The 17,086-nt window shown below is 45.6% G+C and overlaps 1 protein-coding gene across 7 annotated transcripts in view; it reads right to left on the bottom strand.

Annotated features, from left to right (window-relative positions):
* Positions 1-17,086, bottom strand: part of trioa (trio Rho guanine nucleotide exchange factor a) — a 42,097-nt gene that overhangs the window by 15,638 nt on the left and 9,373 nt on the right. For all 7 annotated transcript variants that reach the window (XR_009119199.1, XM_058046621.1, XM_058046620.1 and 4 more), the window contains exons 3-22: positions 11,486-11,560; positions 10,008-10,122; positions 8,717-8,909; positions 7,570-7,674; positions 7,286-7,482; positions 6,596-6,836; positions 5,876-5,998; positions 5,502-5,693; positions 4,682-4,813; positions 4,384-4,614; positions 3,929-4,051; positions 2,987-3,178; positions 2,628-2,797; positions 1,955-2,129; positions 1,685-1,880; positions 1,046-1,212; positions 851-970; positions 576-767; positions 285-434; positions 76-190 (exon numbers count right to left, since the gene is read on the bottom strand). Coding sequence is in view for 6 of the 7 variants with exons in the window: in XM_058046621.1 (XP_057902604.1) it covers positions 76-190; positions 285-434; positions 576-767; positions 851-970; positions 1,046-1,212; positions 1,685-1,880; positions 1,955-2,129; positions 2,628-2,797; positions 2,987-3,178; positions 3,929-4,051; positions 4,384-4,614; positions 4,682-4,813; positions 5,502-5,693; positions 5,876-5,998; positions 6,596-6,836; positions 7,286-7,482; positions 7,570-7,674; positions 8,717-8,909; positions 10,008-10,122; positions 11,486-11,560 (3,204 nt within the window). In the remaining variant the exon portion in view is untranslated. The remainder of the gene's footprint in view (positions 1-75; positions 191-284; positions 435-575; positions 768-850; positions 971-1,045; positions 1,213-1,684; positions 1,881-1,954; positions 2,130-2,627; positions 2,798-2,986; positions 3,179-3,928; positions 4,052-4,383; positions 4,615-4,681; positions 4,814-5,501; positions 5,694-5,875; positions 5,999-6,595; positions 6,837-7,285; positions 7,483-7,569; positions 7,675-8,716; positions 8,910-10,007; positions 10,123-11,485; positions 11,561-17,086) is intronic.

A 17,086-nucleotide genomic window follows, 5' to 3' on the forward strand; every position in this document is an offset into this window, starting at 1 on the left:
ACCGACAAACACCTCTTCTTACTTTGCTCACTAGATGCACACAGTCATTGAAATGCCCCCCCCACCCAAACTCACTTTTAACTTGCTGCTCGGGTGCTTTGACGTGACTCAGCATTCCCGGCATGTTGACGCTGTTCCTGTGCATGTATTTGAGGAAGACGTCAGCATTTCTCCTGGCCAGAGTACACGCCTGATTGGGGGAAAAATGTTGATATTCATGACACAAACATAACGATTGGAACTTTGTTTATATGCAATGGAGTCTGATATTGTGTGGTGCAAACCTTGAGGAACGCCTCCTTCTGCTCCAGGTGTTTACTGATCATGGGGGTCACGTGATCAGTTTCACAGTTGGGACCGAGTTTGTCTGCACCGCCACACCAGTCCTCCTCCCTCTTATACTCCTGCTCCAGGCTTTCCAACACACTGCATACCTGCAGGGAACATAACGTTGGATTGCATTTTGGTGCATTCATGCGCTGCATGGATGTATCATTCATGGGAACAAGTATTTCTTCCTAGAGACAACCATAGTCTGTATGTCATGGCCAGTCAACATCTAATGCATGTCCTACTTGTTCTGAGGTCTTGTAGAAGGCCACAGAGGCGTTGACCAGCTTGAGCCTGTCCTCCATCTTCAACATGAGTTGCTGCCAGTGGGACGCCACGCTCTCTGCACAATCTCTGATCAGGTCCATGTCATAGTGATTGGCCTGGAGCAGAGCCTCGGCCTTCTGCTGAACCTGCAGAGCACTCTGGTGGGTCTTCTGCAGGCGGGAAGTAGAGCGTCGGGATAAACAAAGTGAATGAGTAAGCAATGATGCAGACAGGAAATGGCTGAATGACAAACCTCGATGGCGTGCTGAAACTGTTCATGTTCCCTCTGTAGCTGCTCTGCTTCTTGCAGGGAGCTGGCTGTGATCAGACCCGCATTCAGCATGGACTCGCCATTGCGGATCCAACCCAGAACCTGCAAAAACAAATACGAAATGAAATAAACAGGTGCCTGAAAGCGGTGACACAGGTGGAGATGTCCTCCGCTTACCTGTTTGACCTCGGCCTGCAGATGTCTGAGCTGGACGCACTGCTCCAGGTGCCTGCGGTGCTGCTCTGCCGCCAGGTCCAGCTCCTGCTGCTTCTCGTGGAGGAACTCCAGCAAGTCCTGAACACGGGTTGCCATGTCGACATCGCGGTCGCACAGTAGCTCGACACCTAGCGGGAAGGACATGTGGATGTCTACAGGTCAGGAACTAGACATGCGATGTCCTAGATGACTACAGTGTATCCCAATAGCTTTTTTATACCATCAAAGTATGCAAGTACAACAGTGGATGAAGTAATATTAGTTATTTGGACTTCTGTTAACATTAATAACAGTAAGCGTATGTATGATGTAAGCACACAGAAAAACTTAACATTAACATGCAAGCTCACAGGTGAATATTTATGCTTTGTGAGTGGGCGACTCTCATCCCAAACACTGACCGAATCAGGCCCTCAAAACACCTCCGCAGCGTCAATACTAAACTCCAACACAGGGTGAATGTGCTCAGCTCAGCTGCAGCTTCTACTTCAACCCTCAGCTTGGATGTGACAAAACAACTCGTTATGGAATAATAATAAGTGTTCAGGTTTCCTAGAAAGGAGCGTGTTTGGTGAATTATATGAAGGTGAGAAGACTCACCAGACGCCTGTACTTCATTAACATATTGAAGCAGCTCCTGGCCCTGGTGGATGACATCGAAGGTAAGGTTGTTCATGGTCAAGGCCTTGTCGGCGTGATGCTGCAGCCTCTGCTCGGCCAGCGTCAGGTCCTCGGTGTCAAAATCATTCATCTGACCCGTCAGCTCCTCGTTCCACGACTCCAGGTCAGAGATAATCTGAGGGAGAGGAACGTGACATTTAACTGAAGACGAGTCCAGCAACAATACACACACACATAAACAAGACTCACCTCAATGGCGTCCCTCTCGAAGATGCGGAGCTGCAGGAAAAGCTCCAGTTTGATTTTCCTCTCCTGGAAGAGCTCCTCCATTTGGGCTTGAGCCTCATCCAGCTGCTGTAGCACGCTCTCAATGTGGTTGATGGAGCTGTTGTGCGGCGTTTTGTTGCTGGAGATGGCCGAGTCCCTGGACAGAAAGGCACAAGATGCGTCAAACAAGATGTATGCAGATATATGCACGCAGCAGTTACATCAAAATGAGTCATTACAGCATTAAATCTTTCTGTCCTTGTTATAAAACATCCTGGGAATTGCTTTTACTTGATGATTGCATTGTAAATGAAGACCTAGAAACAATGCACAGCTTCCTCATCAAAGATGCAGGATAAACATGCATACTTAAAGCAAAAGCGCAAACAAGCGCACACACACACACACACACACACACACAGGAGGTGTGTGGAGGAGACTGCCACACAATTAGACGTGCACTTATAAAAGCAGCATTATGTAATACATGCTGGAGCCAACACACCAGAGATGGAAAGATGCAAACGCCTCTCCTCCTCCAATTCATTCTTTTCAAGAGCACACCACATTTTGAGTTGTCCCCTAAATCATTTTCTTAAATATTTATGACTTGGAGTGACCGTAAACATAAGGAAGATTGGTTCAGGTTTGCTACCTGAGCTGTTGGATGAGATCCTCTCCCTCCTTGATGACGTTGACGGTGACCTGCAGCGTGGTCTGCTGTTGCTGGCCGAAGCGTTTAATCAGATCCTGGACCGCTTCCACCGACTCGGCGTACACGTCGTCCAGCAGCTCTTTCTGGAGCTCTTCCAGCCATGTCCACAGCTACACAAGTGTACAGGTATTGTTTATATAATGACCTCTGACAAAGTGCTTATGCTTTGTAAAATGTTGGTGCTGCTCCCTCTGTGACTAATTTGGAGATAAAACGTATTAATCATTTGCCTCTGCACTGTAAAGGCTCTCAACAGGCAGCCCACCAACCACTTCAGTGTTACGTCATCCTCGGCCCACCTCTTTGACGTGTGTGTGGAAGGCGACAGACATGTCCAGCAGGACTTTGCGCTGTTCCACGCGCCGGACAAAGTCTTGGATCCTGTCTTCCAGCTGGTGGGCGGCCTGGTAGATCTCCTCCGGGTCGCACTCTCCCGTCTGGGCCAGCTGCTCGGCCGCCTCCAGCAGCTTGTCTGCATTGGTGTAAGTGTTCTACACAGGATGGGAGCAAATAGAGGAGGATGAATCCTCAAAGATTGGAATATTGATAAACCATTTCATTTCATTTCACCATAGACAGGACAGGGATGTTTAGTAGTGATGAAGAACATTATTGTTATTGTCAATTCAATGTATGAGCATTGGATCATATTACTAACGTTATTTTCAGAGCTCATATAATATATACCGGAAGCAAATGCTTGTAAAATAAAAAATCTTATTTGTTAGCTCTGTTACAAAAAAAGCAGCATTATTGTAATAAGTTTTTTTCCACAGAGAATCAACATTTCAGTTTTTCTTGTTATGCATTTTTACTCTATTTTTATAAGTTTCTTTGGTTGAATTGTATTTTTACAAAGTGTGCCACAGCCTAATAACAAGCCAGTGAAGCCATTTCATTTGGGACCCCTGCTACAAAGCAAGGAAGCATATTTGGTATGTTACTGTCCAAAATTTATTAAATAAAAAAAATTAAGAAAGAAAGAAATCGCCACAGTATCACACGGTATAACAAATATAATAAAAATACTATATTGTATATGTCTTAAATATAGTAGAGTACATACTATATTACTATATAATAAAATAAATGTTATTATTAAAGGCTTGAAATTAAAAGCTGTAAAATCCAGCTGAAATATGCACATACAGTAATAGCAGTCAGAGCTGTAGTTATCATATGCTAACATAGCATAACTACAAGCAGGGCCTATGAAGGGCGTCAGAAACAATCAAGTATACCTGGGCCACCTCCTCAAAGTCTTCATGTCGTTTCTGGAGAGCTCGGGCTCGGTGGAGGGACTTGCCCACCCCCGTGTGCTTGCTGAGGAAGGCCTCACCGTGGTTTTCTATCCAGTCTAGAACCTGGCACGACAGACGGACACAATCAGGACCAGATTTACCATGGTGGGGGGGGGGGGGCTACGGTGGTAAAAAAAGCGCAAAAAGAAGACACATGATGGCGACTCGAATCAATGTTATCTTCTTAGCCTCTCTATCTCTCTCTCAAGACTTCCTCAGCATCTGCATGCACTCTCCATGGCAACAGTTGCCATGTCAACACCATCGAGAATGCCCCTTTTTGGACAGTGTGTACCGACATTATCATACTGGACCTTTTGATATTATCATGCTCATTATAATGCAGAGACCAAATGTAACGCTACATTTGGTGGTGTGTGCGTGTACGCGTGTACCTGCTGGACATCCTGTTGAAAGACGCAGAGCTGCAGACGTTGGTGCAGCCGGACCTTACGGTGCTGCCAGATGTTCTCCAGCTGCCTTTGGTGATGCAGCACCTCGTGGATGATGTCCAAGACGTGATGGACCGCCTTGGAGTAGTTGGCTGAAGCCGTCAGCGAGTCAGCACTGCCTGGGGTCAGAGGTCGTTGCAGTTTGTCCAAGAGGGCTTTGCCATCCTGGCTTACCTGGGCGTTGAAGACAATTTTGTAATATTCTATTAATAACCCCAAGAGTTAAAAAGAATGAGGTTACCTCCGAGTAGGCAGAGGTGATGTGTTCGTATAAGCCTTGGTGATGGTGAATGCCGTCTTCAAGGTCCTGAAGTTCAGAGGGTAAGTCCACCTCGCCGCACGCCTTACACCATGTGTCCACATTGCTCATGTACTGCAAGGAAAGAGGAGCACACACTTGCAGTCACATGCTGGTCACACAGTAATGCATTTTGTTTACTGGACTAAAAAACAGTATGCTATCAGTATCAATCATTTGGGGATGGCTTGTGGTGACTTCTAAGAGCTTAAAGCATCATGTGAGAGCATATGAAAACAACAATAAATACCAACAAGTGACCTCATTAGTGCAATGCACTCATTTCCATGTTAAGTATGTTAAGGTGCATGAGTGAATCTTCAAACGGGGGAAATGCCTCTATTTCCACTAATAAACATGAAGCATTACAACGGTGTTCCCTGTCGGTGAAGCTGAAATATGCATGTTCCCATTTGGGCCATGCATCATTCTGTAGTGTCCAACTAATGAGCAGAAACAATGGCAGATAACATAAAGAGTGCATTGATTGTATGTAAATGCATGCTAATGTGGCAAAGATGTTAGGCTTTGTAGGTTTAATAAAGCCTAATGGTTTTTTTTTAAAACCCAAGGTGCTGAATCTAACCAGTAGGGAGATGCCCTGGTTCTTTGAGTTAGAGGAGAAAAAAAGATGCCACCCTCACATTTATGTAAAGCATGTAGTGTTGCAAGACTACTTTGCCTGCCCGGGTTAAAAAAAAAACAAAACACAAAACAACAACAACAAAAAACCAGCATATAATCTGTCTATAATAGCACCAACCTGGTCACACTTCTGGTGGAAGCTGGCCGACATCTCTAGCAGTGTGCTGCGTTCATCCAATGCGGCGGCAAAGGCTTTCCACTCCTGCTCCAACTGGCCTGAGATCTGCTTGATCTGATGGGAGGCGTAGTGACCCGACTCCAGGAGTCGATTGCCCACAGACATGATGCGGTTGATGTTCACGTAGACATTCTGTGAGGTGAAACCAAGTGTTTTTTTGCATGAGAAGAGAGAATCTCTTGAGGCTTCCTTCTTTGAGCAGTTATATAATGCCGAGTGTGGATAAGACAAGGAGTGTGTTAGCAGCTCGGATTTGACACCCAGGCTTCTTTAATAGGTGATTGTACTTGGCTCAGCGTGCATGTGCGTCTTACCATGCAGTTCATGGCGAAGTGGTTGTGCTGTGTTTGCAGCTCCACGGCGTGCGGATGGTTGTTGCCGATCTCAGTGTAGCCTGCCAGGAACAAGCCCTTGTTGTGCATGATCCAGTCAAACATCTGAGGCAGGAGGGGAAGAGAGCAAACCGATCCAAATTCATCATCAACTCAATGGACGCGACATTGTGAAGCAAGGTGCAACCAAGCCGTGCAGGTGGTGTTTTTTTTGCAAACTGCTGCAGTGTGCGGAGCTGTCATTTTTCCAGGTCAGCATGCAGAGAAATGAATCCATTAAATGTAGCCTCTTGCTCTCTTCCAGAGAACAACTGGTGGCCTGTGGTGTCCTAGCAACAAGCTCCTGCTACTGCAGTGTATCCAAGACAGCAGTGATCTGTGTTGCAGCAACCTGCTATTTCATTCCGCTCACTCTGAGATGAATCTCTAAATTTTGCCTCATTCTGTCTTATCATGTGCAACTCAAGTGCAAACAATATGTGCAGGGAGGAAAAAAAGTTTGCCAGCCAAAAGAAGATGGGCATGGATTGATGAGCTCTGCACACACAGCCCAGATCAATGTTTCTCTGTGGCCATAATTAGGTTGTGTTTATATCGCATGCCCCGAAGTGGATCAGCCACTGTTGTTACAGATTACCATCGCATCACCGCCCTCACTGAGTGACAGCACCCCTGCCCCACGGACTCCCCACGGCCACCGACCTTCTCCGCGTCCTGCTCGAAGAGGCGGAGCTGGAAGCACTGGTCAAGCTGGAGCTTGCGGACGTGCCATGCCTGGTGGAGGTGCTGGCGGGTGGAGTGCAGCTTGTCAAGCAGCTGGGTGATACGCGGCACCAGGCCCTGGGTGTCGGCGTTGCTGCTCGTGCTGCTCCCGCCGCTCCCTCCGCTGCTGCCGCCATTGCGGTTGGAGGAGGACTCGCTGCTCTGGATCCTCTGTAATAACCTGGAGGGAGTTTGGTATCAAATGTAAATTACATGATATGACATTCCTGCCCAAAATGCTTGAAATTGTGGCAGCCAGTCTTGCTACCAATCTTTCAGAAATTTTACACTGATCCCTAAAAGTTGTGTACCCAATTTTGTGGTGATTCTGCATAACACAAAGTTACGGGGGGTGTTTTGAAGCGATATGCCAAGCCAACTTGTTGGGTTTATAACAGCGCCACCATGTGGTGTGTTTGTCAGAAAAACAACAGCACAGGCAACACAGTAGGAGTGCATGTTCTGACAAAATTGTGTCCTTTTGTGTGCAGCGGTTCAGGAGTAGAAGACTTAGCTTGTAGAAATTAGAAATGCATGGCTGTCATTGTATACAAACACAATGCATCTGGTGGATCTGGATCTTCTCATGCAAGTGGATGTATGGCCTCCACCCTGACATTGTGTTGTTACCTTTGTCCCTCAGTGTCCAGCTCCTCTATCGGTGCTTTGATGACCTTCTTCTTTAATGTGGCGTGTTCGTCTATCATTCTCCGGGCTCCCTCCAGGTCTTGGGGGAAGTCTTTACGTGAAACAGTCTCCTGCATCTCTTCTAGTCGGGCCAGCATCTGTGTAGCATGACCAGAGAACTCCTCGAAGGCCACTCGGACCTGGGGGGAAATGAAGAATGCCGGTCTGAAGGAGCGAAAGCCTTCTTGAAAAGTCACTGGAGGTTTTTAGAAGACAGGTCATCTCACCTCTATCCATTCTTCATGGTTGTAGTCCAGACTGCCATCAAAGTCTGCTGTCAGCTGGGAGGGGTCCACCACCTTGGTCAGGCCTTCTAATGACACCATGGTGGTCTGGAGGAAAAAAGCATTAAGGGATTGAAGCAGAGTGTGTGTGGCTTTACAACGCTTTCCATCAAATGGGTATAAATTGCTTCCTCTAATTTTCTCTGTTGAGAAGTTTTTAATTAGCGCAATCCAGCTCATTCTTTACTTCCCTAAAACAACCGACATGAGACCTTAATGGAGCCAAATAGCTGAGCTTCTCGACTAATCTCTGCAGCATTTAGTAGTGAACACGTTTCCGCTTCCTCCAATCATGTCAGGCGGCACAGTGCACCCTCCACTTAGCACCGATGACAAATACAATATAACAGCATAGCATGCAACAATCGCATCTGACAATATCAAATTTGTTGAGCGATGGAGAAGCCTTCGGCATCTCAGCGCCGTTTTCCACGCAGCCTCCTCCGCAAAACACCCCCACACACATGGCCAGAGAAGAAGCTCGCTGAAGGCCGACCCGACCAACGCAGCACTACACACTGCATAGGGTGAAAGGAATGCTGATGCTATTGTGTTGGTTCATTGGTTTGCATGCATGTCAGGGAGAAATTCAGCATATGTTGTGTACACACACGCATGCAATTAATTTATAAACAGTTCACTTTGATATGCACATGCAAGAAGGTCAGCTAGCAGTACATGAAGTCAATCAGTGTGACAAAGCTTGTGTTCCGCCCATATAATCAATATGGATGTGCAGCAACAGTGACAAATGGGGAGTATGGCTGTGAATAATAAGAGGCATAACTTGGGAAAGCAAACGGCTCATTTTTAAACACGGAATTACCAGAATGTCTGCAACAAATGAGGACATTCTAATCACGGGTCTCCGCCAATGCCTAACAATCATAATTCCTAACGGCACCAAATTGTGCATCTTCATTTACCTGTAGTGTAACCCAGCAAACAATCAATCAAGCTAACGAATGCACTGAGATGATGGCTAATGCATCTCTAAACCAGCAGCACATCCAGTATGGAAGGGGAAGTAGGCTGTCAAGGTAAAAAGATGAAGCACACAACCACGGCTTCCATCAACCCAAATTGTTACCTCAAACTCAAACTTGGAGCTTCCGAAATTGGTCCTCTGCTTTTGCCAGAAGTTGTCAGGCTTGATGATGAGCGCGACGTGGATGCACGACGGGAACGACTCCTGCAGGATCTTCAGCAGAGGCTTGATGCTGTCCCACTTGGAGCCACGCATGTCAACGATGACAGTGAAGCCATGTTTACAAACCTCCTCGCTAGAGGGAGGGAGAGGGAGGGATGGATGGAGGGAGGGATGTAGAGAGAGAGGCGGGGGAGATTGGAGATAATCCAGAAAAGAGGGGATGGATGACAGACATGGGAAAGAGTGGAAGAGGGGGGGTTAAAAAAAAAAAAGAAAAGAATAAAAAATCTGTGAGATGACGCATTTTTCTATAGCGTCAGAAGCCTACGCAGCAAACATGGATCCCACACGCCCACGCACTCAAACAGCCGACCACGCACTCAAAAACCTGTGACAATGACTAACAAATGTTGAAATACACACACACACATACACACACAAACATATAAATCAGCACATTTGGGCAGCAGCTCTCTAGGATTATCATTCTCCAAACTATTTCTGAACACTTTCCTTGCAATTTGACATTTTAAAATCCTTCCATCACAGGAGCCTGTCAGAAACTGACAAATGTGTTTTCCTAAAATAGATCCCCACAAAGTGCACACAAAATGATATATATGTATATAGAGTATATCATGCAAAATCATAACAGGACTATGACTGCTTATAGAATACCAGATGGTATTTACAGGAAATGTCTGATATGAAATCTTGCAGTGATGAAATAAGAGATGGATGGAGACAAGCGTGGAGAAGGTGGAGAATTTACCTGCGAGGTGAGAAGCCAAGCAGTCCACAATAACTAGTACCGCTGCTGCTGCACTGCCTCAGCTACTGCGACGTTTTGTTTTGCTTCCTCACACACATACATGCACACGCACACACACACATGCGCGCAAGCTCACACATGCGCGCTTCATCTCTGTGGGTTTTAATCTTCCCCCCCCGCCCCGCCCCCTTATCTCTCCCCTGTGGATCCCGCTTTCCGTTCCTCGCTTGTTCTCCGTTATTCATCCAGGCTTTCCCTCACGTCCCTTTTCGTCACTCGAGAAGTGATTTTTGCCAGCCAAAAAAAAAGGCTGCGGCAAGCTAACTGCTCTTGAATAATTCCCTCTCCCTCTTGCCTCTCTCACCCATCACATGCTCCACTCAGCACTTTCACGTGCTTGGACTGCATGCTTCATTCTCATGTATTTTTACAAGAGGGGGCTATGAAATAACGCCTAACCTGGGGATGCCGGCGAGGTAGGCGATCAGTCTCCTCAGGTCGTCCGTTCGTATTCGGTCATGGTTGCTGCGTGACGGGAAGGTCAACACTGGACCGCCGCGTCGGTCCCTGCCGCCTAAGACAAAACACACAGATGTATCACAGAAAGAAATGCTTGTATGCTGCAAATAAAATGTGTGGCGATCATTCGGAAGTGGTTTATTGCAGCAGTGGGACTCATGTGTTGCATTTCGGACACGGTAATCTACGTTTAATGACACTCGTGCACATCTGTCTTCACGCTTAAAAACAAATCCAAAATTAATACGTTTTTTACATTTTAATTAGTCACACAGCTGTTGCAGGTAGTGTCATCATGAAGCTTTTGTCCATCCCGGCACCATCTGCAGTTAATTCATTCCAGGCGTCCGTGAAAGCATTTCAGGTAGTATCTATTTGATAAATGGTGCTTGCATTGCTGTTGACAGTAGATGAGTTTTGCTGGGAGTAATAAAACAACAAGAGCCATCACACTGAGCTGCGGTCAACCGGCTGTAACTTCTCAGTGTGGTAACGGACTTCCCGCTGCTTTCAGTCTTACGCCATATGCAGCATGTTAAAACCACTCGGAAGCAGAAGCTGTGTCTTTGATGCTATTACATCACAATAATTAAAGATCTCTGTATTCAGCTACGATGATGAGCATTTCGCCAGCGAGAAGTGCTGCTGCGCTGGTGTACACGCTCGTAAACACATGCTCAATGTGCTCAGCCCACAAATTAGTCAGATGAGAGGGCTTGCAGCGAGCACGTAGGCTCGCCCCGCCGGCTCTTGAGGGCGAAAATGAAAATACTAAATGTGACTAACAAGGGGAAAGACGAACAAAGCTTGTTTATTATTATGTGCATGCTCAAAGTAATAGGCTTTGCTCGCGCACCCCTTTTCCCCTTGTTTGTCTCACCAGCCTTGCTTTCTTCAATTCAAAGCCAATTACTCAGCCAGCCACGACTCGGGGATGCCGTTTCTGACAATGCATTGTCGCTATGGAAACACCACCCTGTCTCTCTGTCTCCTGATGTAAATGTATTTGCCTGAGTCATCACGACTGTCATTGCTATTCTGTTTGACCTTCCCAAAGCTCCCCCCATACCCCCAATTTCTATGTGTTACTTATTTGATAGGGTGAGATGAATGTGAAGAGTCAGCTAAAGGCTGCTGCCATTTTACCCTGGTGAGAGTTGAGTATGTGCTTGTGTGTGTTGCAAAAACACCAAGTGGCTCAACCTTGTCAATTGGCACTCATTATAATGTCACAGAACTGTACATACATATTGTCTCATCAGATTGTCTCATCTGGATGTATTTGTTTATGTGAGCTCACTATGGTGGCCCACTGTAACTTGAGCACAGTCACCATGAAATTTGGTACACATCTTGAGTGGCGTTCGGAGCATGTCTTGTAACATTTGTGCAAGATAAGTTGCCTTATAAAGCATTACCTGACAAAAACGCTACTTTTTCTTTCAGGATGGGAAGCACCTCCATCGCTCTCATGTCCTCATTTCTCCTAAAACCTGGAGAGAAAAAGAAGAAAAGAAAGACAAAATGAACGTGACGTCTTTTAAACAGACAATCCGGCGCCTCTTTCCGTCTGCTTCATTCACAGTTAAGTCAATTTGAGACCGGCATACATAACATACTATGAGAACAGTGACAGAATACATAAATAATGTGCAGACATTGTAAATGTCTTCTTCTGGTCTTCAAAGAAACCCATACAAGTAACGATGCGTATCACATGTTGCTTTTTTTAGAAGCAATGTGCTGCAAATGCCCTCCGACGGCAACAACTTACACAAGCAGGCCCTCTGATCATCATCTCATGACTGTGACAGAGAGTCAACAGCAGATAACGGCCCAGATAAGTTCCTTTACTGATGACAGAAGTCGATCCATTAACTGACGTCATGAAGTCATTAACGTCCCTGAAAGCCAACTACTTTCTCCATTGCTGAGTAAAGCTAAATTGGCAGCAGTTAAGAGGCACACATATTAAGGGGGGGGGAGTGAAGTAACGCATAATAAGGGTAAAGGGCATCGATGGATGTAACCCACGTCAGCGTCTTTTCCGCGCCGAGTGACTCATCTTCTGAAGAAAGAGCATCTTTGATGTGTGGTCTGACTGGCAGCCTGCCACCAAGCACGGGTATTATCGAAAGGTCAGTGAGACGTTCACTACTGACAAGATGACAAGCGGTAAAACACGGTGTGCGAGCGTAAACAGAGCGTTTACAGGCCTCGCTTTTTTTCAGCACACACACACACACACACACAACATCCCCCTCTATTGCTAAAGGACAAACACTAAGTTGACTACAGCACTATTGAAGATCTTCTATATCCTGTATTTAGGGCATTTGATGAATTATTGTTTCAACCAGGGGTGCTCCGATCCATCGGTCACAGTATCGGCCAATATTAGTGGAAAAAGAACGGTATCGATAGAGGGCGATACTTGCTTTGTGATCACCGCACAGTTCATTAAGCAGGTCCAAGAAGGGATGCAGAAGACTTCCAAAACATTTACAGACACCCATACATGCCACTTATGTGTGTTTAAGGTGCTGTGGGATGTGAGAAAGTGGCACAGCAGCTAAATATAGAGTGGCCTGGTCACAGTCACACATACGCATGCACAAAAGCACGCAGAGGCTAATTGGGAATGAAGTGGTGGTAAATGACAAGTTTGTACCTGTCAGACAAATGACTGTGGAGCCTTTTGGAGCATCCGACCATGTGTGATTAGCTGCCCAGCAAGCCATCGTCATCAATTCATCCAGAAACGCTTCAAATTAGGTTCCGATGAAGGGCCCATTCCATTCCTGCTGCCGGCAGAGCCGCAAGCAGCAGCGCCTAATCCTGGCATTCCTTGGTGTTGATATTCCAATCCGGGAGAAAAGTACACCCTTTGCTGTTACTTTGTCTACCATTCCTATGGAAAAGCCGGGGCAAACATTTCCGACGCAGACGCAGAGCTGTTAGGTGTCGGATACACCAGCCCAGGTTGAGGGAGGTAATCCTGGCCGTGTGTGAGGGGGTGCAATTATAATATGCCTGCACTGCATTTATACTTCTTGACAAGCTGCTTAGCATGAAGATTTGAGGCTGACGGGGAAAACCTATATATGGGAGCTTGGAAAACATTCCTCCCATGCACTCAAAAGTCAACAGACTATGGCGGACACATGGATTTGCGTCAATACGCTGTGATACAAACTCCCGGCAGAGCGCACTACTTAGCTGCAACCAGCAGAGGCGCTGTTGATTCAGTGTCAACTAATGGGCGTCACACAAGGAGGTGACAAACGACGGGATTTGGAGGAACTCACCGCCAACGCATAGCAAAGCCTGCACATGCGAGGCGACCAGCAGCTGTGGTGAGCCCTAGATTATTGTGAAGAACTGCCTAGCAACTGAATATGACAGGAATATGAGGCTAAATTATCCAGAGTGATGAATGTGATTTCTTAAAAGCAGGATATAATCATCACACCGTTTGAAAATAATTTCATTAAAATATGTTGTCATCATTACGATTGAAAGGATTGATATTTTATTCATTCTGTCCTGTATAGTAAGGAGTAAGTAATCTAATTTACAGTAAATAACACACCTGACTAGATGTATTGTGACATTGTTGCAGAGGTTTGAAGGCAGATCCATTAGTTATTCCACAAATGTTCCTTGGGACATATGTGTGTGCGTGTGTGTCCATCCTATCCTTGAATTGATTTATCTCCTGAGTGAATGCACAAAGCGGGTGGTGGCGAAATGGAGCTGCAGATAATATGCGACTACACCCCTCATGGAGAAGGGCAAAAGGATGTAGGAGTGAAATTCTAGAGACATCTTTTCCAAAAGTCAGTGACCATTCCAGGCCAGGAGTGTCATAGAGTCGTGTGTCGAGAAACATCAGCTGCCGACACGCTCTTCAAAGGCTTGTGGAGGTCAAGTGGGCATTAGACAGGCTTGATACAACAAAGCAGATTAGTCAACAACACCACAACACAAAGACTGTGTGACAAATACCTCCTAAGTGTTTTTTGCCTTGATGGGAGAAAGACAGAAGGCGACGGCTGCCTGGGCCGGGACAGATGGGACGGGTCAGTAGAGGGAGGGTCACAGTTCCCATCATACCACAAAACAAACACTCCTGTCTGGTCTGGCAGCGTTATCAAATTTGAGTAATGACTTGGGTGCAGCGTCTACAGGCCAGCTGTTGCAGGGCAAGGGAAACCAGAACCATGCACATGTGTGTCGCCACATACTGTAGCTGCGAACTTCCCGCATTGAACGCGTGCCAGAAATTCCTGGGCCAAGTGATGCGTGGGGAATAGCAGGAATTCTTTGAGGTGGGGTTGAGTGGCCAGGAATAGGGTGTCCGTGACCTGGAACCCTAACCTACATCCTGATTGACTCAATGGGAAATGCATGATCCAATGTTGACTGTGACGTTTCTACGCCTATTGTACAGCAAGGGGTCTGTAAATCCGGTTTAAAACAGGTAAACACTGCAGGGTAGTAGTCTATCATTGACCGCTGCCTTTCAGGTCTTTGAGTCTTTAGAACACTGGACAGATAGAGTATACTAACCAATGTCTTTTTCCAAGTCCTTTATAGAGTTCCCAGATTGTCCATGTATGCTACAGAAATATGGTTTGCATTAAAACTAATTCCAATGACTGCATCCATTCCATTCCCCTCTCAGAGACGACTGGATTGGGCCGTTCACATGAAGAGCTTCTCTGATTGGTTGTTGGGATGTGAAACACAATGGGACAATACTGGCAATTCAAAGAACATAAATAATATGCACCCACTATTTTTACTAATGGACAAAAGCGATTGGACGCTTGGCTATAACATGGAAATTGCTTCCACTCATCTGGGAAGACTTTCAGCAATACTTTGGAGTGAGTCGGTGGGACTTTCCAGAAATAAATGAATCCTGCAGAACCAGGAGGTGTTTGATAAGGCTGAGATCAGGGCTGTGTGCAGGCTCTCCTACACTTAACTCATCCAAGCATGCCCCATATGGACCTTATGTTGATGTCACCATCATGCTGGAACTGAGGTATAAAATTTATATTGAAGCACTAGATTTAAGACTAAAATGGGACAAAAGGACCTAGTTCTCCTCCAAACGGATTCATTTATCATTTCAGAGCTGTTCTGCTATGGGTATGATGAGACGCTTAAAGTCCCTGGACATCTTTATAATAATTTCCTTCAGATCAGAGAAAGTGTCGACAAATCATGCTGCAAGAATGCATTTACGTCTGGAAACGGCAAGCACAAAGTTTGACTAATTAGCATGCACTCGACAGTACTGAATCTCAATTCCAATCCACTCTTTGGCCCCAAATCTGAATATTTGGCCTTTGATGCAAAAAGGACAAGAGACGCCTCTCTTTCAGTTCTCCCATTCGTCCAGACCTCTAATAGCAGGGTAGGATTACTGAGCAAGAAGCAGGCCAAGGTTGCTCCAGTGACCAGGAGAAGAAAGAAAATGGGGACAGGGAGAAAGGATGGCTAAAGTGCGTATCTTATTGAGGGAGGGAAACATTTAGCAGACTATAATAAGGCATCACTTTTAACACTATCATTCTACAATACATATGCTCTCACTGCATCTTTAAGTGTGGCAGGTTCCTCCCTTTCAACGACTGCATGAGAGTCAATGCAGCGTCCCTCTGCTGTAAGACGCACACATACGCCACCTGGAGGTGGAGTTGGCATTACAATTGAAATGACTTACAGTACATGCACTCTAATCCTATTGTATGGATTCCATTTTAGAGCAGCTCTACTGTTCCTAATCAAGATAAAGTGATTCTCATCACATCTTGTTAGATTTGAATGTCTAACTAAAACGCTATTACATAAACTTTCTGCCCCCCACTCCTGGCCCAGTCAGACCAGTGGCCGAGGAAGCCAACAGATGGGGCGATTTTAATCCCCGACAAATCTCTAGTAATGACTAGAAAGCACAAAGTCTTAAGAAAAATACTATGTAGTTAGCGGTGCTGTGTCTCAATTGACTTTTTCTTTTCAATGGGAGTCGTTTCCAGCATTGTCCCCTCAGGCCTTGGTGCAACCTGCCAAGTCACTGTCCTCCTTTATATGTAGGTTTGGGGGGGGGGGGTGGATTTCACCAAAATGTACCATCACTTAACAGTGACTACGTGTTCCTCCTTGAAGGACTACAAAGCCTGACTCTACTCAAAGCATAATAACATAATGTTGATGATTACTGTACAGATGTTCCTTGCTACATTCTATGCTGTTAGAACATTGCCCCCTCACTCTATTGCGATATTTCAAAAATGAATAAATGATACATTTTTCGTGGTTGAATAATGCCTATTATTAGTCAAAACATATGCATATACAGCATAAGTAAATTGCATATATTCTTGGCACATTTTCAATCATACAAATGGCAAAATGAACAGAAATACATATATAAGAAATTATATGTAGTGTAATATCTTAATATCTTAAGAGGTGGGGCCTTAGAAGTGTCTGTGATGTCAGCTAGCTACTGTGCAGTTGCTGAGCGTTAGCATGATTGGCAGTGTGGAGTGTGTCAGCGACTGGGGTGAGTTGTGGCTGACAGCAGCTCCTGTGTGACTTTTTACTGCGTCATTGCAGTAGCATTCTACTACATTGGCCACTAGGTGTCCAGGATATTAGACTGATGAGGCCAGGCAGCGACATTTCGTTGCCAATTTCACTGCTGTGTTTTTGTACAATGACAATAAAGGAAGTCTATCTATCTATGCGATAATAGCCACCGAGTACCCTGACAATGCTGATGTGTGAGTCAACTGTATTGGGTAATACGAGTGTGGAGGTGACTATAGGGGTGTTATTTCATGTCTAGAGGGCTCTAATAATGCTAACAACCATATTTAGAAAGTCTGTTTCGCAGAAATTCACTTTTTGCGATCGGGTCTGGAACAAAATTAACTGGAATAAACGAGGGATGACCTGTATTCCCAAAGATATTAAAGTAACCCTTGAAAGCAAACCCTATT

This window comes from Doryrhamphus excisus, chromosome 14 (genome assembly GCF_030265055.1).
Source record: "Doryrhamphus excisus isolate RoL2022-K1 chromosome 14, RoL_Dexc_1.0, whole genome shotgun sequence".
Classification (NCBI taxonomy): domain Eukaryota; kingdom Metazoa; phylum Chordata; class Actinopteri; order Syngnathiformes; family Syngnathidae; genus Doryrhamphus; species Doryrhamphus excisus.